The sequence below is a fragment of the Pan paniscus genome, chromosome 3, assembly GCF_029289425.2.
Source record: "Pan paniscus chromosome 3, NHGRI_mPanPan1-v2.0_pri, whole genome shotgun sequence".
Classification (NCBI taxonomy): Eukaryota; Metazoa; Chordata; class Mammalia; order Primates; family Hominidae; genus Pan; species Pan paniscus.
Window position 1 is genome coordinate 3,031,879 of NC_073252.2, and position 22,582 is coordinate 3,054,460.

Below are 22,582 nucleotides of genomic sequence, written 5' to 3' on the forward strand. Positions count from 1 at the left end.
TCTTTTTCTGCTTTAGCTCTGTTTGCATTTCCTAAAATGTTCACATGTTTTTATAGCAAGAAATTTGGCAGTAGGATTCAGGGCTTTTTTTTTTTGGCACCAAAAAGGAAACCCACAAATGGATGGAAAGATACTACAGACACATTTATTGACATGAAAAGATATTCACACCTGTTAGAGGCCAAGCATAGTGGCTTATGCCTGTAATAGCAGCACTTTGGGAGGCTAAGGGAGGATCTCTTGAGCCCAGGAATTGAAGACCAGCTTGGGCGACACAGGAGACCCTGTCTCTACAAAAGATAAAGAAAATTAGCTGAGTGTGACAGCACACCCCTGCTTGAGCCCAGGAGGTCAAGGCTGCAGTGAGCTATGATCGCACCACTGCACTCCAACCTGGGTGACAGAGCAAGACCCTGTCTCAAAAATAAATCAATCAATAAATAAAATACATTAATCAGGATTTGTAATTGTTTCCTTTTCAGTTTAAAAAATCCACTTATGTGCATAGCTATACATGCTTTATCAGGTTTTTCATGAATATGTAAAATTTGAGAGTAGGTATCAAAATGCCACTTTTGGGTGACTTGCTGATAGGTTTTTCTCTTTTTCTGCTGGTTGTTGTATTTCCTTATTTTTCACAACAAATATATACTACTTGAGTAATAAAACAGTTTATTTTTGGAGGTGTGGTCTGAAATTTATTATATTCAAAATTTTTAAAACTTAAGCATAACTTTGTTGTTTTTCTCAGCCTCCAGCTGCACCAACAAGTAGAAATTATGCAGAAATGAGGGAAAAGCTTCGCTTACGGCTGACCAAGAGGAAAGAGGAGCAACCTAAAAAAATGGACCAGATCTCAGAAAGGGAAAGCGTCGTTGACCATCGGAGGGTGGAGGATTTGTTGCAGTTTATAAATAGCTCCGAAACCAAACCAGTGAGCAGCACGCGTGCCGCGAAGCGAGCAAGGCATAAGCAAAGGAAGGCAAGTGACAGTTCTCAGCACCTGGAGGCGTCAGGTCTGAGGGCATTTGAGGGTGCCGTGCCACGCCAGTCTCTAGGCAGGGCTGAGCCACAGGAGGTCGGGGCTCTGACGTGTGTTCACTTGCCCACAACTTTGTTCTGAGAGCCAGCCTGTCTCTGGTGGCCTGAACTGGAGACTGGTAAAAAACTTAACTTTGTGTTTTCGGGAAATTACTTCCCCTTTTGTAGAATGGGTTTGTTCTTGTGCTGGCCATCATGAGGGCAGCAGCAGACACTCCAGCTTTATCTGTTGGAGAACCTTCTTTTCCAAGAAAGGAGCCGTCAACTGTAGAGATAATAGAAGAAAGGCCCAGGTGGGCTTTTGGGGCCTGTGGGTGCAGAAGTGTCTTTGATATGAGACTGGGGCGGGGCACTTGGCACAGGGAAGTCTTCTGGACTCAGGTCTGAGCATGTCCCCCATGCTGCTCTTGTCCCACTGCTGTTCCAGATGAAGACCAGCACATGGCATTGATTAGAGGGGAGGAAAATAAGTCTTCATGGGAAGACATGAGCAATTCCTTCCTTACCAGAGGGCATGGTGTGTCACAAAAAGCAAATGTCAAATACAAAAAACGTTAGCCAGTCATGGTGGTGTACGCCTGTAGTCCCAGCTACTCAGGAGGCTCAGGTGGGAGGATCACTTGAACCTCAGAGGTGGAGGTTGCAGTGAGCCGAGATTATGCCACTGCCCTCCAGCCTGGGTGACAGAGTGAGACTGTCTCAAAAAAAAAAGACAACTTTTTTCTCTTGGAGGATTGTCTAAATGCCCCTATGCTGGAGCAGTTCCAAAGAGCCTTCTGGTTTCAGCTCCCTAAAAGTGTCAGGCTCCAAGAACCAGACCTCAGTGAGCAGATGTGGGTTGCCTGCAGAGGGAACTTGTAGGTTCCTGGGGTTCTGACAGTAGGACAGTGGTCTTGGGAAGAGGCCAGGTTTCTGTCTGCAGCATGGTCAGGCAAAAAGGTGAGGAAGAGGACGATCCCACAGTGGACCAGAGGGTGGGCCCGATGTCCTGTGTTGTTACTTGTATCTTAGCTGTTGTGATTGTTCTACCCTCAAGAGCTCTGCTCATACCTCAAGAGCTCTGCTCATACCTCGCAGTCCTAAAGTAGATTTAGACTGACTATTGGGCCTGATTGGGAGGCTTTGGGGGAGAAGCCTTGTCCTGTGCCCCAGAAGACTAGAGACTGCTGGAGTGCAGAGAACACAGTGTGTCCTCCATTCAGGAGTGTCCAGCATCGGGGTACCCACGATGGTCCAAGGCCCTGAGACCTCCCATTGGGATTCACTGGAGGCCTCTGGGACGCCTTCCTGAGTTTTCAGGGTACTCTCCACCCCAGGCTCTTGCCCTCTGACCTTGCAGGTGGTCTGAATCCAGACTTGAGGCCCAGCTGAACCTTAGAGGCTGATGTCATAGGCCCTGCCCAGCACCCAGTCCCACCTCGAGGAACCACCTCCTGGTGCTTTCTACGCTGCACCCATTTTACAGAGCAGCTCACAGATGTGTGTTGAGGCTCACTGGCTGGCTGGTTGTTGAAGGGACAGCCATAGTTGACCTGTGGACTCTGTTCCGTAGCAGGTCCAAACCGGGGGCCTGTGCTGGGGCAGCCGTTCTGCTGGAGACCAGGGCACCTGCCCTCACGTGCTTGTTATTTGTCCATATATTGACAAGGCACGTGTGCTGGATTGAGATCAGCTCTGAGAGGATGCCAGCTGGCCAGTGTGTGCCAGCGAGTGTCCTGATGGAGTTGGTCTCTCCTCTGCTCCTGTGCAGCCCCACAGCTCACTCTAGACACTGGACTGCAGGACCCATCCACGAGGTGGCTGCTGGGTGCTGCTCCTGACATACACATGGAGAAGGATGTTAAATAATTTTTACTTGAATTGTCAAATGAAATTTTTAATAACATACCATTGTTAAATTTTTATCATAATTTTTAAGTTTTTCAAAAGACAAGTCAATTTGCCTGTTTAAAATATTGTGAAAAATAATTTACACTTGGGGAGTACTTTTCTATTTCTCTAGGAGAAATGCTTTTGGCAGAGTTTCTCATAAGCCCCAGCATTTCTAAAGGTTGGTGGTGGGTGGAGCCGTGCTCCTAACACTGATGACTCTCATCTGCTTTCTGAACACAAAGAACAGTTTCCATTTGTGCCCCTGGAGTATGTGTGCATCACTACTCAAATGCTGTCTTTACTTGGGATGAAAATTAATTTTCCATCAAGTTGGACAATGAGTCATTTGCTCTGTCACACTAGTGAAAATATATAGCACTTTTGTTTATCTGCTAGGGTGGGAAGAAGGAATTTCTAGTTCTTTACTACACATTGCTTTTTGTGGTGCCATCACAGCTCATTGCAGCCTCAACCTCCTGGCTTCAAGCGATTCTCAAACCTCACCTTCCCAAATAGCTGGGACCACAGTCGTGCGCCACCACATCCAGCTAATTTTGATACTTTTTGTAGAGACGGGGTTTTGCCATGTTGCGCAGGCTGTTCTCGAACTCCTAGGATCACAGGTGTGAGCCACTGCACCGGCCTGGTGCACATTTCTTACATTCCCTGTTCAAGTGAATGCATTAGCCTTCGCCTGGAAAGGTGGGTTTGCCCAGAGTTCTGGCAGCACATGTACAGCCTCAGTACTGCCCGGGCAGTCTGTGGTATTGGTTACATCATCCACTCGGCCAGGCGGCATGATGCCCTGCCGCACCTGTGAGGGGGTAGCTGACTCCCTGGATGTGTGCTTTGCAGCTGCTTTGTCCTTGGTTACCGTGTTTAGCACCAGGTCAAAGGCTATCGGGAATTTTTTGTTAACTACCACCCCCCCCCCCCAACACACACACACACACAAATAAGTAAGCATATAGTTTAGTAAATAGATGAAGTTTAACAATCCTGCAGAGTAAGAGAATTGGAGGTGGGTGTGTGTTAAGTTTTGATTTATTACAGCCTCTTCAGAGTTTATGTTCCATATGTGATTCATTTTTGAAATTATCTTAGTTTTTCTGTATGACTTAATTTTTAGCACTCAATGTAGTCTTAAATTGCCTTCTTTTTGCATTGGCAGCTGGAGGAGAAAGCTCGCCTAGAAGCAGAGGCCAGGGCCCGAGAGCACCTGCACCTCCAGGAGGAGCAGAGGCGGCGGGAGGAGGAGGATGAGGAAGAAGAGGAGGACCGTTTCAAGGAGGAATTTCAGCGGCTTCAGGAGCTTCAGAAGCTAAGAGCTGTGAAAAAGAAGAAGAAGGAGAGGCCAAGTAAAGACTGCCCCAAGTTGGACATGCTCACTAGAAATTTCCAGGCAGCAACAGAGTCTGTTCCTAACTCTGAAAGCATCCACAATGGCTCACTAGAGCAAACTGAAGAACCAGAAACCTCTTCTCACTCCCCATCCAGGCATATGAACCACTCAGAGCCCAGGCCAGGGCTAGGGGCTGATGGGGCTGCTGCAGACCCCGTCGACACCAGAGACTCCAAATTTCTCCTCCCCAAGGAGGTGAATGGGAAGCAGCATGAGCCACTCTCTTTTTTCTTCGACATCATGCAGCACCATAAAGAAGGAAATGGCAAGCAGAAGCTGAGGCAGACCAGCAAGGCCAGCAGCGAGCCAGCGAGGAGGCACACAGAGCCCCCCAAGGCCACAGAGGGGCAGTCCAAGCCCCGGGCCCAGACTGAGTCAAAGGCTAAGGTGGTCGACCTCACGTCCATCACAGAGCAGAAAAGAGAGGAGAGAAAAGTCAACAGTAATAACAATAACAAAAAGCAGCTGAACCACATCAAGGACGAAAAGTCAAACCCAACCCCTATGGAGCCCACCTCTCCCGGTGAGCATCAGCAGAACAGCAAGCTGGTGCTGGCAGAGTCCCCTCAGCCGAAGGGCAAGAACAAGAAAAATAAGAAGAAGAAAGGAGACAGAGTCAACAATTCAATTGGTAAATACAGAATAGCGGGAAGGTATTTCTGAGCGATGCCTGGTTTTCCATGTGTGATGTGCTAGTATAGGAAAACACTGGGTTTGGCATGCTCTCGCCATGTGGCCTCCCTCCTGTAGAAAAGAGCGTAGAGGGGCCAGGCATGGTGGCTCACACCTGTAATCCCAGCACTTTGTGAGGCCAGGGTGGGCAGATCACCAGAGGTTAAGAGTTCGAGACCAGCTTGGCCAACATGGTGAAACCCTGTCTCTACTAAAAATAACAAAAAAAATTAGCTGGGCTTGGTGGTGCACCTGTAATCCTAGCTACTCGGGGAGGCTGAGGCAGGAGAATCGCTTGAACCCAGGAGGCAGAGATTGCAGTGAGCCAAGATCATGCCGTTGCACTCCAGCGTGGGTGACAGAGAGACTCCATCTCAAAAGATATATATATAGAGAGAGAGGATTTCTACCCCCTCCAGTTCCCCAACTTTAGTTCCCCAACATCAGTATTTCCCATGTTTGCTTCGTCATTCTCTCTCCCTCTCTCTCTTATTTTTCTGGACAGAAGGAGAGTCACTTCATACATGATACCCCTTTAACCTAAAATACTTCCATGTATATTTCCTCAAGATAAAGACACTTATAAAACCACAGTACAGTGATCAAAATGAAGAAGTTGACACTGATCCAATGCTATTCTCTAATTGTAGACCTTACTCATGTTTCTCCAGTTGTCCTTTTAACATCCTTTATAGCAAAAAAAAAAAAAAAAAAAAAAAGCTCTTGTTGTTTCTCCTGACATGGGATCCAATCCAGGATCCCATGTCGTATCTCTTTAATTTCCTTTCCTTTGGATCGGTTTCTCTGTTTTTCATGACCTTTACTTTTTTGAAGAGTGCAGCGCATTTATTTTTTAGAGGATCCCTTGGTCAGGGTGCATGCCCCATGTCTTCCCAGTCAGGTTCAGATACCATGTTTTGGCGGCAACACCACTGATGTGGCCAGTCCCTGTTGGTATATCCCACCAGGAAGTGGGTGACGGTGTCTGTCCCATCACTGGAGATGGGAACTCTGATCCTGGGTTGAGCTGGTCTGCCCATTTTCACTACGGTCAAGTTAATATTTCTCCTTTGCTAATTAGTAAGTGTCTTATGGGGAAATGAGTATCCTGTTTTTATTGAACATTCACCGACTAGTTGTAGCATCCATTAATGATTCTTGCCGGAAATGTTTATTACTGTGTTGTCATATGGTGATTTTTTTTTTTTTTTTTTGAGATGGAGTTTCGCTCTTGTTGTCCAGGCTGGAGTGCAGTGGCACGATCTCAGCTCACCACAACCTCCGCTTCCCGGGTTCAAGCGATTCTCCTGCCTCAGCCTCTCAAGTAGCTGGGATTACAGGCATGCACCACCACACCCGGCTAATTTTGTGTAGTAGAGATGGGATTTCACCTTGTTGGTCAGGCTGGTCTCAAACTCCCGACCTCAGTTGATCCGCCTGCCTCAGCCTCCCAAAGTGCTGGGATTACAGGCGTGAGCTGCCACCCCTGGCCCAAATGGTGAATTTTCTAATATTATTCTTTCTATATTTGTTACTTGCCATTCAACTGTAGGAAGAGCTTTCCAACCCCATGTGTTTTTTTCATTCACTTAGTTATATCAGGATGGATCCACGAAGTTTTACTTGATGCTATAGATGAGAATCTTTTACGAACACTCTTTATGTTGCTGTTTTGATTGTCTGAGATTCGGTCAGTGGGAGCCCCCTCGGAATGGCTTTTTCCTTAGACCATTTGATGCGGCCCTACCAGCCTTTAAGCATTTTATACTTTGTGTCATGGTTCGATGCTCCGGGCTCATCTCGTGTCTTCTCTCTCCCAGCCCTGAACCAGCCATTTCTCCAAGGAGCCCTCCTCTTTCTTCAACAGTGGTGTTCAGAAACCCAGACCTGGACACTGCCATATGGCATTGCTTTTAGGCCCTCTCAGTCAGCAGAGCAGGAGGAGTGGGGGTGTGAGCATGTGCACACGAGCGCCTGCCGCCTACACACACTAATTGCTATGTACAAGCCGTGAGTTCCCACAGATATCCCAGCCCCACTCCTGTGCTACAGTGAGCGTTCTCCCTTCCCCGTCCACCTTTGTAACTCCTTAGACAGTAAGAACCTGGACCCCATCATCCATGGTGCCTTTACTGACTTGCTGAGTCCTACAACACAGGTAAAGGGTTCAGAAGTGCCTGCCCTTACCCCGATGGAAAACTCCAGGCATGCTTTTGGTATTTGTTCAGTTCTTTTTGTCTTTAGCCTCAGGGTGTGGTGATAACACTGAATTTACAAATGACTTAAATTAGTTCTTTTCACCTTTAGTACAATTATGTTATTCATTTAAAACACATCTGATTGCGTTTTTCCATTTGTGTTCCATTTGTTTTCTCCCCTACCCAATTCCTCTTTTTTTTTAATCTGTTCCCACCCACTCCCTGTAGGTAACTAATCAGTTTCTTATTTGCTTTTCTTTTTTACATAAAAGGTAGTATATTATGGACATAATAGTGACTTCTGGGTTTTTTTCTACTTCATGTATTCTGGGAATCACTGCACATCAGTTCGTAGAGATTGTCCTCATTCTTTCTGCAGCGACACGGTACTCCATTTAAAGTGTACTGTGATTTCTGCAGTCACTCTTCTTTGTGCGAGCGTTTAGGTTGTTTCTAATGCTTTGGTTTTTTGTTTTTGTTTCTGTTTTAAGGTGGAGTCTCACTCTGTCATCTAGGCTGGAGTGCAATGGCGCAATCTCGGCTCACTGCATCCTCCACCCCCCAGGTTGAAGCAATTCTCCCACCTCAGCCTCCCAAGTAGCTGAAATTACAGGCACGTGCCACCATACCCAGCTAATTTTTGTATTTTTAATAGAGATGAGGTTTCACCATGTTGGCCAGATTGGCCTTGAACTCCTGACCTTAAGTGACCTGCCCACCTTGGCCTCCCAAAGTGCTGGGATTACAGGTGTGAGCCACCGTGCCCGGATTCAATGCTTTGTTTTAATCATTACACCCAGTGCTACAGTAAGTACTTGTGTGCATATGTGCTTCCATATTGTTTGGAGGTGTTTCCTTGGAGCACTTTCCCAGAAGGGAGAGGACTGGGTCAAAAGGTAAGTGTGTTCCCAGTGTGGTGGCTCATGCCTGTAATCCCAACACTTTGGGAAGCTGAGGCAGGAGGATTACCTGAGGCCGGGAATTTAAGACCAGCCTGGGCAACGTAGCAAGACCCCATCTCTACTTAAAAAAAAAAAAAGCCACTTATCTGGGCATGGTGGTGCATGCCTGTAGTCCCAGCTACTTGGGAGGCTGAGGCAGGAGAATCGCTGGAGCCCAGGAGTTTGAGGCTGCAGTGAGTCATGATTGCACCACTGCACTCCAGCCTGGGTGACAGAGTGAGACCCTGTCTCTTAAAATTTAAAGCAGCCAGGCACGGTGGCTCACGCCTGTTATCCCAACATGTTGGGAGGCCGAGGCAGGCGGATCACGAGGTCAGGAGATGGAGACCATGCTGGCCAACATGAAACCCCGTCTCTACTAAAAATACAAAAATCAGTTGGGCGTGGTGGCACACGCCTATAATCCCAGCTACTCGGGAGGTTGAGGCAGGATAATTGCTTGAACTGGGGAGGTGGAGGTTGCAGTGAGCCGAGATCACACCACTGCACTCCAGCCTGGCAACAGAGTGAGACTCCATCTCAAAAAAAAAAAAAAAAAAAAAAAATTAAGGCTGGGCATGGTGGCTCACATCCATAATCCCAGCATTTTGAGAGGCCAAGACAGGCAGATCACTTGAGGTCAGAAGTTCGAGGCCAGCCTGGCCAACATGTGGAACCCTGTCTCTACTAAAAATACAAAAATTAGTCGGGTGTGGTGGCACTCACCTATAGTCTCAGCTACTGGAGACACCGATGCAGGAGGATCACCTGAGCCTGGGAGGCGGAGGTTGCAGTGAGTCAAGATCACGCCACTGCATTCCAGTCTGGGCAACAGAGCAAGACCCTATCTGAAAAAAAAATAAAATAAAAATTTTTAAAAAGGTAAGTGCTTTCATAGTTTTTTTGCTAGCTACGTCCAAGTTCTCCAAACCCTCCAGTCAGCCCACCCACCAGTAGCATCTGAGTGCCTGTTTGGCCACAGCCTTGCTTATAGAGTATGTTGTCAGGCTTTTTAACTGTTGCCAATCTGTTAGCTACAGTAAGCCCTCAGTGTAGTTTTCATTTGCATTTTTCTCCTCTAATTACAATGAGGTCAGTATATTATTAAGGGCTATTTCTTTTTGTGTGTATGAATTTTCTATTCATACCTATTTCTCATTTCTTATTAGGTTTTTGGTCTTTTCCCTTTTGTATTTAAGAATTTTTGTTTGTTTGTTTGTTTTTGTTTTTGAGACGGAATCTTGCTCTGTCGCCCAGGCTGGAGTGCAGTGGCGCGATCTTGGCTCACTGCAGGCTCCGCCTCCGGGGGTCATGCCATTCTCCTGCTTCAACCTCCTGAGTAGCTGGGATTACAGGTGCCCACTACCACGCCCGGCTAATTTTTATATCTTTAGTAGAGACGGGGTTTCACCATGTTAGCCGGGATGGTCTCAATCTCCTGACCTCACAATCCGCCTGTCTTGGCCTCCCAAAGTGCTGGGATTACAGGCATGAGCCACCGCACCCGGCCAAGAATTTTTTTATATGGTAGGGACATTAGCCTTTTACTCATGCAGTATGCTGCAGACATTCTCTCCCAGTTCATAAGTTGTCTTTTGACTTTGTATGCTTTTCAGTCAGGTGGAAATGTTCTTCCTTTTATGCGGTCAGCTTCTTGATTTTTTATTGCCTCTGGATTTTGAATAATTGTTAGAAAGCTTTACACTAACATTGTGATTAAAGAAGAACACACCCATGCTGCCTTCCAGTGTTTGTGTAGTTTCTTTTTTTTTCATTTATATCCCTAATATGTTTGGAAGTTTTTCTTCTCTGTGGTGTGAAATATGGATCCAATTTCTCTTTTTCCAAATGGTTAACGAGTGGTCCCAGCACATTATTATTATTTATTCTTTTTTTTGGGAAGTGGGGTATAGGGTCTTGCTCTGTCACCCAGGCTAGAGTGTGGTGGTGCGGTCATAGCTCACTGCAGCCTGGAACTCCTGGGCTCAAGTGATTCTCCCGCCTCAGCCTCCTGAGTAGCTGGGACTACAGGCACGTGCCACCATGCTGGCTAATTTTTTTTTTTTAGTAGAAACAGGGTCTTGCTACATTGCCTTAGCTGGCTATAACTCCTGGGCTAAAGCAATCCTCCTGCCTCAGCCTCCCACAGTGCTGGGATTACAGACGTGAGCTACCATGCCCGGCCTTAGCACCAGTTATTAGAAAGTTCATCCTGGACCAGGTGTGAGGGTGATGGCTCATGCCTGTGATCCCAGCACTTTGGGAGGCCAAAGCAGGAGGATCATTCGAGCCCAGGAGTTTGAGACTAGCCTGGGCAACATAGTGAGACCCCATCTCTACAGATATTTTTTTTAAAATAGCAGGGCATGGTGGTGCACACCAGTAGTCTCAGCCACTTGGAAGGCTGAGGCAGGAGGATCACTTGAGCCCAGGTGTTTGAGATTACAATGAGCTATAATTGTGCCATTGCACTCCAGACTGGTCTATAATGAGACCTTGTTTCTAGAAAAACAAAAATAAATAAATAAAATCATCTTGTCCCAGTGATTCAAGATGCCACCTTTGTCCTACAATAAATTTCTTTCTTTCTTTCTTTCTTTCTTTTTTTTCTTTGAGACAGAGTTTCACTCTTGTTGCCCAGGCTGGAGTACAATGGCATGATCTCAGCTCACTGCAACCCCTGCCTCCTGGGTTCAAGCGATTCTCCTGCCTCTGCCTCCCAAGTAGCTGGGATTACAGCCATGCACCACCACACCCGGCTAATTTTATATTTTTAGTAGAGACAGGGTTTCTCCTTGTTGGTCAGGCTGGTCTCAAACTCCCAATCTCAGGTGATCTGCCCACCTTGGCCTCCCAAAGTCCTGGGATTACAGGCGTGAGCCACCGTTCCCGTCCTGTCCTACAGTAAATTTCAATATGCACTTGGGTCTGTTTCTGGAATTTCTCTTCCTTTCCTCTCTGTTTACTTGTGTCATTATTGCATTTAGTTAGTTATTTTTAGAGGCTCTACATGTTGTAATATCTCGTAGGGCTGTTCTCTCCTCATAGCTTTTCCAGCTCAGTATTTCCCAGGCTATTTCATGTTTGTAGTTCTATATGAACTTTAGCATCAATGTGCCTGGCTCCATTTAAAAAAAGCTTGTTGGGGCCGGGCTCACACCTGTAATCCCAGCACTTTGGGAGGCCTGGGCGGGCGGATCACCTGAGGTCAGGAGTTCGAGATCAGCCTGGCTAACATGGTGAAACACCATCTCTACTAAAGATAAAAAAAATTAGCCAGGTGTGGTGGCGAGCGCCTGTGGTCCCAGCTACTCGGGAGGCTGAGATGGGAGAATTGCTTGAACCCAGGAGCCAGAGGTTGCAGTGAGCCAAGGTTGCTCCACTGCACTCCAGCCGAGGCAACAGAGTGAGACTCTGTCTCCCCCCACAAAAAAAAAGTTGTTGGTATCTTTGTCGGGATTCCATTACACTTATACATTAATTTAGGGAGAATTGATGTCTTTATGATATTGATCATTCCTTCTAAGAACAAGGGATGTTTTTCCATTTGTTCAAGTTTTCTTTCGGGTCATTAGGAATATTTTAAATTTTCGCTTATATATTTTTCACATTTCTTACTGAGTGTATTTCTCAGCATTTAATCACCATTGTTTTTAATTTAAATGGGATCTTCTCCACCATTATATTTTCTAATTCTGAACTATCCAATACAGTAGCCATTAGTCATATGTCATTATCGAGCACTTGAAATGTGGCCAGTCCAAATTGAGAAGTGTTGTAAGTGTAAAATATACACTGGATTTTGAAAACCTAGTGTAAATAAAAGAATGCAAAATATCTCAGTATAATTTTTAATATTGGTTACATGTTTAAATCATAATATTTTGGATATATTAAATATATTACTGCAATTAATTTCACCCGTTTCTTTTTAAAAAATTTTTTTTTAATGTGGCTGTTAGAAGAATCTTTTGTGTGTGGCTCAGACTCAGATTTCAGATTATATTTCTTTTTTTTTTTTTTTTTTTTTTTTTTGAGGCAGAGTCTCACTCCATCACCCAGGCTGGAGTGCAGTGGCGCAATCTCGGCTCACTGCAACCTCTGCCTCACTGTGGACTTTATTTCCCAGGTTCAATTCCACCTCCTGGGTTCAAGCAGTTCTCATGCCCCACCCTCCCGAGTAGCTGGAATTACAGGTGCCACACCAGCACACTCAACTAATTTTTGTATTTTTAGTAGAGACCAGGTTTTACTATGTTGGCCAGGCTAGTCTCAAACTCCTGCCTTCAAGTGATCCTCCTGCCTTAGCCTCCCAAAGTGCTGGGATTACAGGCGTGAGCCACTGGGCCCAGCCTCAGATTGTATTTCTATTGGATAGTGCTGCCCTAACTGGTTATTTATTTGTGTATGAAAGCTATTGATTTTTGTTTGTTTGTTTGTTTATTTTGAGATGGAGTTTCGCTCTTGTTGCCCAGGCTGGGGTACAATGGTGCAATCTTGGCTCGCTGCAACCTTCGCCTCCCAGGTTCAAGCGATTGTGCTGCCTCAGCCTCCCAAGTAGTTGGAATTACAGGCAAGCAAAACCATGCCCAGCTAATTTTTTGTATTTAGTAGAGATAGAGTTTCACCATGTTGGTCAAGTTGGTCTACAACTCCTGACCTCAGGTGATCCACCCATCTCGGCCTCCCAAAATGCTGGAATTACAGGCGTGAGCCACCACGCCCGGCTGTATGTTAACTTTATTTTTTTATTTTTTATTTTTTTTAATTTTTATCTATTTTTTGAGATTGAGTTTCATTCTTGTCGCCCAGGCTGGAGTGCAGTGGTGCGATCTTGGATCACTGCAGCCTACACCTTCTGGGTTCAAGCGATTTTCCTGCCTCGGCCTCCCGAGTAGCTGGGATTACAGGCGCACACCACCATGCCCAGCTAGTTTTTGTATTTTTGGTAGAGGTGGGGTTTCACCATGTTGGCTAGGCTGGTCTCGAACTCCAGACCTCAAGTGATCTGCCCTCCTTGACCTCCCAAAGTGCTGGAATTAACAGGTGTGAGCCACCTCGCCCTGCCTGTATGTTAACTTTATATATTTTACTTTACTGAATTTTATTGTTTGAGTCTTACTGTTGCTTCTCTGGGGTTTTCCAGGCATTCTATTATATATGTGTACAAATAGAGAAAGTTTTACTTCTACTTTTTCAATTCTTACGCCTCTAATTGTTGTCTTTTACTTAACTGAATCTTTTCTGATCTTAACGGAAATGTCTCTGGTGTTTCCACATTAAGTAAGATGTTGGCTTTAGGGTTAAGGTTTATATATTATAAGATAATTATTTAAAATTAGCCACATTAAAAAAATTTAATGTTAAAAAAAATCCAGCGATTCCTCATCTCTTGAGTGTTTTTCATTAGGAATGGGTGTTATGGGTGTTAAACTTCAAAGGTTTTCTAGCATCTGTGGAGATAACCATGATGTTTCTCCTTAGATGTATTAATACAATGTTTTACATTATTTGATTTTTAAGTATTGAACTGAACTTGAATTCCTGGAATAAAGCTCACTTGATTATGGTATATCCTTTTGTTTTGGAATCTGTTTACATTATTTAATATATTTACATCTATATTATTTTTAGGAGAGATGGGTCTGTGACTTCCGTTTTTGTTCTGTCTGTATTAGCTTTGAGTATCAATATTATACTTGCCTCATAAAAAGAATTAGGAAGTTTTTGGCTGGGCACGGTGGCTCATGCCTATAATCCCAGCATTTTGGAAAGCCGAGGAGGGGTGCGGATCACGAGGTCAGGCGTTCGAGACAAGCCTGGCCAACATGGTGAAACCCCGTCTCTACTAAAAATACAAAAATTTGCCAGGCGTAGTAACACGCACCTGTAATCTCAGCTACTCGAGAGGCTGAGGCAGGAGAATAGCTTGAACCCGGGAGGGTGGAGGTTGCAGTGAGCCGAGAACACGCCACTGCACTCCAGCCTGGGACAGAGAGACTCCACCTCAAAAACAAAACAAAACAAAACAAAACAAAAAACAGGAAATTTTCTTGTTTTTTACATTTTCAGTGATCTGGAACAATTCACATTGGGACCATCCAGGCTTTAAAGGTTTGATAGAAATCCCTTTGCAAGCCCCCTGGACCTGGTGTGTTTTCTGTGGTCCTTGCTAGCAGTCTTCTCTCCTCTCTGGAAATTATTCTATCTCTAGTGAGGTTAATTTTGGTAAACCATCTTTCTGTAGTAAATTATTCTTTTCAACTAGATTTTCAAATTTATTTGCATAGATGTCTGCAAGGTAGTCTAGTCATAGTTTTAAATTTCTTTGCAATGATTATTTTTGCCTGTCATTTCTTAGTTTGTGTATTTTTCCTTTCTCCCTATTTTGCTTAAGTTAATAGTTTATGTATTTTGTTAGTTTTTTAAAATCATCTGAGTTTATTATTTAGGTTTACTGTTCGTCTTTTTTTTTTCTTTCTTTCTTTTTTTTTTTGAGACAGAGTCTCGCTCTGTCCCCCAGGCTGGAGTGCAGTGGCGTGTTCTCAGCTCACTGCAGCCTCCACCTCCCGGGTTCAAGCTATTCTCCTGCCTCAGCCTCCCGAGTAGCTGAGATTATAGGCGCGTGTTACTACGCCTGGCTAATTTTTGTATTTTTAGTAGAGATGGGGTTTCACCATGTTAGCCAGGATGGTCTCGATCTCCTGACCTCATGATCCACCCGCCTTGGCCTCCCAAAGTGCTGGGATTACAGGTGGGAGCCACTGTGCCCAGCTTACTGTTTTTCTTTACCTCCTTTCTTTTTTATTTTTTATTTTAAGACAGAGTCCCACTCATGTTGCCCAGGCTGGAGTGCAGTGGCACACTCACAGCTCACTGCAACTTCAACTTCCCTGGGCTCGGGTGATCCTCCCCACTCACCTTCTCAAGTAGGTGGTACCACAGGTGGGTACCACCACACTCGGCTAATTTTTTCGTAGTTTTTGTAGGAACAGCATTTCGCCAGATTGTCCAGGCTGGTCTCAAACTCCTGGTCTCAAGCCATCTGCCCACCTAGGCCCCCCAAAGTGCTAGGATTACAGGCATGAACCACCATGCCCAGCCTACCTTGTTAATTTCTGCTTTCGTCTTTATTTTCTTTCTGTGCTTTTTTTTTTTTTTTTTTTTTTTTTTGAGACAGAGTCTCGCTCTTTCGCCCAGGCTGGAGTGCAGTGGCGTGATCTTGGCTCACTGCAAACTCCGCCTCCCGGGTTCATGCCATTCTCCTGCCTCAGCCTCCCAAGTAGCTGGGACTACAGGCGCCCACCACCTCGCCCGGCTAACTTTTTGTATTTTTTAGTAGAGACGGGGTTTCACCATGTTAGCCAGGATGGTCTCGATCTCCTGACCTTGTGATCCACCCACCTTGGCCTCCCAAAGTGCTGGGATTACAGGTGGGAGCTACCACGCCCGGCCACTGTGCTTTCTTTTGTTTTACTTTCTTGGGGTTTTTTCTAACTTTTTAATTTAGAAATTCAGTTCATTTTGTTTTTTCTTCCATTTTTATTGATAAAAGTGTTCAGCACGTGGAACTTTCCTCTGATCTTTTTCTTAACAATATCCCATGGAGTCTGATAGATAATTTTTCCTTTTTGTTTGTTTGTTTGTTTGTTTTGCTTTTGAGATGGAGTCTCTCTCTGTCGCCCAGATTGGAGTGCAGTGGCATGATCTCGGCTCACTGCCACCTCTGCCTCCTGGGTTCAAGCAATTCTCCTGTCTCAGCCTCCCGAGTAGCTGGGATTACAGGCATGCACCACCATGCCTGGCTAATTTTTGTATTTTTAGTAGCGACGGAGTTTCACCATCTTGGCCAGGCTGGTCTTGAACTCCTGACCTCAGGTGATCCACCCGCCTCTGCCTCCCAAAGTGCTGGGATTACTGGCGTGAGCCACCACACCTAGCCTCCATTATTTTTTTTAAAGAAATTCTGGGCTGGGCGCTATGGCTCATGCCTGTAATCCCGGCACTTTGGGAGGCCGAGGCGGGCAGATCACTTGAGGTCAGGCGTTCGGAAACCCTGTATCTACTAAAAATACAAAAATTAGCTGGACGTGGTGGCACGTGCCTGTAGTCCCAGCTACTGTGGAGGCTGAGGCAGAAGAATCGCTTGAATTTGGGAGGCAAAGGTTGTGGTGAGCTGAGATGGTGCTGCTGCGCTCCAGCCTGCGAGACAGAGCGAGACTCCATCTCCAAAAAAAAGAAATTATGTAATTTCCATGTGTTTTTTTTCTTTCACTCGATAGTGTAATAGGCAGCTTTTAAATTTCCAGGAGGAGAAACTTTGTTGTTGTTAATAATTTACAGGTTTTTTTCATTGTGATCAGAGAATATTGCTTTTGTTTTGCAAAACCTATTGATACTTTCTGAGGCCCAGTGTATGTCAGCTTTTGTAACTCCTCCATGTGTACTTGATAGAAGTGTATTTTCTTGGGTCTTGGTATAGAGTTCACTGTGTGTGTGTGTATATATATGTACGTATGTATTTACATATGGAGATACATATATGTATACACCTCCATGATACATTAATTCTGTTGTTTAGTCTTCTGTATATCCTTATTTTGTGTCCTCATGGCCTGTCTTCTGTGGCTTATTATTAATATGTTTCTGTGTTTTCTTGCATCTCCTGTTTCCGTGTTGTTTGGTGCACCTTCCTGTTACATATTTTTAGTTACTTGTGGCTTTTTGTGTTGAGAAGCGGCCACCTTCTGGTCGTGCTTTGTGCCTGCGGCCTGAGTCCTGCTCTGTCTGCATTGTGACTGCTGCCCCTGCTCTTCTTCGGCCCATTTGCCTGACGAGACAGCCTTGTCCTTGGCCTTTTGTTTCCAGCCTTTTTCTGAGTGCCTTGGTTTTAGGACGTTCTCTTGTGTGAAGCAAACCTGAGGCTTGCTTTGTGAGCCAAATTGAAAATCTTCTTTTCAGTCAGTTAAGCCCATTCACACTTAGTGATATAACTATGTGGTTGGTCTCAACCCTGTCATTATTTTATAATTTCTGTATTTTCTATTTACTGTTTTGTTTTTTGGGTTTTTTTTAAATGTGTTGTGGGGTTTTTTGCTTTTTTATTTAAAAAAAAAATTTGGGGGCTGGGCGTGGTGGCTCACGCCTGTAATCCCAGCACTTTGGGAGGCTGAGGCAGGCAGATCACTTGAGGTCAAGAGTTCAAGACCAGCCTGGCCAAGATGGTGAAACCCCATCTGTACTAAAAAATACAAAAATTAGCCCAGGTGTGGTGGTGCATACCTGTAGTCCTAGCTACTTGAGAGGCTGAGGCAGGAGAATTGCTTGAACCCGGGAGGTGGAGGTTGCAGCGAGCTGAGATTGTGCCACTGCACTCCAGCCTGGGCGACAGAGCTAGACTCTGCTTCAAAAAAAAAAAAATTGTCCAGGCGCTGTGGCTCACGCCTGTAATCTCAGCACTTTGGGAGGCCGAGGGGGGCAGATCATGAGGTCAAGAGATCAAGACCATCCTGGCCAACATGGTGAAAACCCTGTCTCTACTAAAAATACAAAAGTTAGCCGGGCGTGGTGGCGCGCACCTGTAGTCCCAGCTACTCGGGAGGCTGAGGCAGGAGAATTGCTTGAACCCAGGAGGTGGAGGTTGCAGTGAGCTGAGATCGTGCCACTGCACTCCAGCCTGGCAATAGAGCGACTCCATATCAGAAAACAAAAAAAAATTGGGGTATTAGGAAAATGGGTGCTTTTTTCCTAGTGCATTCCTATAGACTTGCATACCCCACTCATGCTCCTTGGGCCTGGGTTCCCTGTGTACCCCCTCGTGGCCTGCTGTGTTGGCATTAGGGGGTCCTCTGACACCCACTCATTGCCTCCACAGCAGGCAGTGAGTGAATTCCATTCTTTGTGTTTTCTCTTTCCTGTCTCCCTGTCTCTCCTCTTCCCATTTTTTGTTGGTGGTGTTTCTGCTCTGTCAGAACACACGGTATTCTTAGGTACACAATTTACCACAACAGGGCTCCCGCTTGCCTCTGCTGAGTGTTCCCAGGTGTCTTCAGGTTGGTGAAGCTCATCCTCAGGCAGTGGCCTTGAGTAGGGCCACAGAATTCTCTGAGTTCTGGAGAAGTAAACTTTGACCTGTTGTGTTGTCAATGAACAGATAGTTTGGTTGGATATAAAATCCTTGGATCAACTGATTTCTCCTGTTTAATATAGTGTGGTTGTTGTAAAAAAATTTCTTCCTGATACCAAATTGGTTAACGTTGTGTTTCCTGTTTTTCTTACACCAAGATTTTATAGACTGATTATTCTAGTTCTAGTCCGGAAAAGAGAGTACTAGAAATCTATTATGACAGCACTTCCAGCAGACATGCCAGCTCTTTTTCCTCCTCAAGTTGGAGCTCTTTTCTTCTAGAACTTCTTGTGGGCGGCTGCTGACATCATGCTTTCTTAGATCTTCACTTTTTGTACATCTGTAAATGCTCCGGCCCTCTCTCACCCTTGCTTGTGCATCAGTTTCCTGGATCAGCGGACGGTGTTCTGTGCTTCCTTTCTGCTGCTTGAGTTTTTAAAAATCGAGACTCAGAATGCTTTCCCATGCCCTGAAGCACCTCTCTGTACAAACATGTGGAGCCTGCTGTGGCTGGGGGCTGTCCTCACTCTCCAGTCACATCCGCTATTCTGTGCCAGGATTGAGCTATTGGCTGCGTTTCCTTTAACCTAATCTTTCCCTTCCTCCTGAGTGTAGATTACCAAAGGTTGACTTTCCCAGGCCTTTCCCTGAACACACCCAGCCTTCATTCCTAGACCACCCAGTGGCACCAGTGATTGTGGCCTCCACCCCGCTGTGTGCCCTCAGGGATACAGTTGGGATCCGAGATAGCCAAGGCTGTCATAGAGCAGGTCCCTAGAGAGAGACTCCTAAGTGACATTTCTGTGAACAAACACATTTGAAAGCACTTGCCTGGTGCTGTGTGAGTTGTCAAAAATATTAGCTGCTATTATGCGAGTAAAACGTGCCTCATGCTACCATGGAAATTCCCCAGTGGTAGAAAGAAATGGAGTGTTTATTAAAGGTTCTGAAAAATTGTCCCGTGTTGAGGGCTGCAGGGAAATGGAGACTCACCTTTAACAAAGAAATGTCAGTGGCTCCTATCCTCTTTGTTCACATCTCCTGTCCTCTTTGTTCACATCGATGAGGCTGAATGCTGTGTGCACTGCACCCCCCCACCCCGCCCCAGCCCAGATGTGTGCTGCTGGAGCCTCTTTGATACTTAAGACTCACATAAGCCTCCGGGAATGTATTCAAGATTGAATTAGATAAGTGACCAGAACAGAACAGAGGAGTAGAAATTCTCAAACTTGCCTGAGAGTCTAGGAAATTGAGTAATTCTCAATCAATGATTTCCCTGCTATCCTGCCTGTTTTCAAAGATGGTTGTGTAATTGCAGCATGAAATGTAGCCTTGGTTTTTGTTTGGAACAACTTGAAAGTGTTTGGCCAGGCACAGTGGCTCACGCTTGTAATCCCAGCCCTTTGGGAGGCCGAGGTGGGTGGATCATTTGAACCCAGGAATTCAAGACCAGCCTGGGCAACATGGTGAAACCCTGTCTCTACCAAAAATATAAAAATTACACAGGCATGGTGGTGCGCACCTGTGATCCCAGCTACTCAGGAGGCTGAGGCAGGAGGATTACTTGAGCCTGGAAGATGGAGGTTCCAGTGAGCCGAGATCATGCCTGGGTGACAGAATGAGACTTCATATAAAAAAAAGAAAAAAGTTTTTGATGAAATCTCTGGATGTCATATGGGTGAGATGAATGCCTGGGAGAACCACCTTCCTGTAGGGTTGATGTCTGGGTCCTCTTCCTGTCAAGGGCACATTCGAGGGACAGCCCTTTCCTTAACATGGGCCTGCCCCCTGGGCAGCTTCTGCTGGCAGCTGTGCTCTGCCTGACTCCAACGGAGACTTAGGGCAGTCCCTGGGCTTGCGTGCGAATTAGATTTCTGGGAATCTTCTTGCTAAAGGGCTCTCTGATGGGCTGCCTGTCATATAATGACCAGTCACATGGGGAGTCTAGGTTCTGGCAAACATGTCTTCTAACGGGACCTGAAACCACAGTTGCTTTGCTTAGTGGACATGTGAGTTCTGCAGTTTCCAGGTCAGACCTGGGTGTTCATAAGCACACCAAAGAGATCTGTCCTCCTTTGGCCTTCTGTAAAATCTCATTTTAGAAAAAATGTTTACAATTTTTGAAGTTGTTTAAATCGAGCGAAGACAAATGATTTCTTCTGTTCTGATAAGATAGCCTGCTGCTGTAATTTGACTTGCTGCTTCTCTTTTGTTTTACAGATGATGTCTTTCTACCTAAAGATATTGACCTAGACAGTGTGGATATGGATGAGACAGAGAGGGAAGTGGAATATTTCAAAAGGTAAATGTGGAGGCTGTGTGTCTGAAACCGTGGTGACTGTGTGCTTGCCATACATGTTTGGTTTTCTGTCTTTCCATGGCACTTCTAGTTGTCTTGGACGAAGTTACATCAAGCAAGCCAGACAACATGGCTACTGAAGAGCCTTGTAGTAGGACAGGCCAGCCACACACACCCCTCCCATACTCCCAACACTCACACAGTCACTTCTGCTCCCCCTCACATGCTAGAAACATAGTTGATGGCAGTGGCTTCCCCCGCACCCTTCCCCGCCACCTGGCTGTTGCGCTTCTGAGGCGGTGGCTCTCCAGGTGTCCTGGGCCAGCAGCGTCTCCTGGGGATACAGGCCCCTACTTAGACCTGTCGGATCAGATTCTGGGAAGGGGCCGACATCTACGTTCTTGACAGCCTTCCAGGTGACCCTCACATATGCTGATGGTTGAACACACTGGAGTGGTATGCTTTTGAGAAGAAAAGTAACATTTTACATACTTGCTGTTTTCCTGATGGGCAAATTTTATCAGTGCTTGTTCTATAATGTTTTAACTACTATGTGAATTATTAACGGCAACAAAATTTTATTTATTTTATTTTATTTTATTTTTAAGAGGGAATCTCACTCTATCACCCAGGCTGGAGTGCAGTGGCACGATCTCAGCTCACTGCAACCTCTGCCTCCCGGGTTCAAGCAATTCTCCTGCCTCAGCCTCCAGAGTAGCTGGGATTACAGGCGCCCACAACCACACCAAGCTGATTTTTGTATTTCAGTAGAGACAGGGTTTCACCGTGGTTACCAGACTGGTCTCAAACTCCTGACCTCAGGTGATATACCTGCCTTAGCCTCCCAAAGTGCTGTGATTACAGGCGTGAGCCACCACGCCCAGCCTATTTATTTCATTTTTTTTATTTTTTGAGACAGAGTCTCTCTCTGTCACCCAGGCTAGAGTGCAATGTTGTGATCTGGGCTCACTGCAATCCCCACCTCCTAGGTTCAAGCGATTCTCCTGCCTCAGCCTCCTGACTAACTAGGATTACAGGGGCCTGCCACCACGCCTGGCTAATTTTTGTATTTTTGGTGGAAACAGGGTTTTGCTATGTTGGCCAGGCAGGTCTCAAACTCTTGACCTTAAGTGATGCACTCACCTCAGCCTCCCAAAGTGCTGAGATTACAGGTGTGATTAAGCGTGCATTTGTATTATAATAAAAACAACAAAACTGGACTAGAGGCTGCGCCTGGTGGCTCACGCCTGTAATCCCAGCACTTTGGGAGGCCAAGACAGGCAGATCACTTGATCAGGTCAGGAGTTCGAGACCAGCCTGGCCAACATGGTGAAACCCCGTCTCTACTAAAAATACAAAAATTACCTGGACGTGGCGACAAGAGCCTGTAATCCCAGCTACTCAGGAGGCTGAGGCAGGAGAATCGCTTGAACCTGGGAGGCACAGGTTGCAGTGAGCTGACATAGCACCATTGCACTCCAGCCTGGGAAACAGAGAGAGACTTTGTCTCAGGAAAAAAAAAAAAAAAAAAAGCCAGGCATGCACTTGTAGTCCAAGCTACTCAGGAGGCTGAGGCCAGAGGATCGCTTGAACCTAGGAGTTTGAGGTTGCAGTGAACTGTGATCACAGCACTTGCACTCTAGCCTGGGCAACAGAGCAAGACCCTGTCTGAAAAAAAAAAAAAAATTCCCTGAGTAGCTGGGATTACAGGCGCCTGCCACCACGCCCAGCTAATTTTTTTATTTTTAGTAGAGAGGAGGTTTCACCATGTTGGCCAGGCTAATCTTGAACTCCTGACCTCAGGTGATCCACCCCCCCCTTGGCCTCCCAAAGTCCTGGGATTACAGGTGTGAACCACCATGCCCAGACTGTCAAAATTTTTAAATACACAGAACTAAAAAGATAATTAAAACATTGCATATGAAAACCTGCGGGATATCGAAAAAAGTTAACTTTTTAGAGCTGTTTATGTAAGGCTATAATTGCCTAAATTAGTTTTTAAAAATCCTGAAACATAATGAGTTAAAGATT

General features: G+C 45.6%; 1 protein-coding gene across 8 annotated transcripts in view; it reads left to right on the forward strand.

Annotated features, from left to right (window-relative positions):
- FAM193A (family with sequence similarity 193 member A) overlaps positions 1-22,582 on the forward strand; it is a 196,464-nt gene that overhangs the window by 160,106 nt on the left and 13,776 nt on the right. For all 8 annotated transcript variants that reach the window (XM_034958217.4, XM_034958216.4, XM_063603489.1 and 5 more), the window contains 3 exons: positions 752-982; positions 4,085-4,946; positions 20,473-20,554. In XM_034958217.4, the coding sequence (XP_034814108.2) occupies positions 752-982; positions 4,085-4,946; positions 20,473-20,554 (1,175 nt within the window). The remainder of the gene's footprint in view (positions 1-751; positions 983-4,084; positions 4,947-20,472; positions 20,555-22,582) is intronic.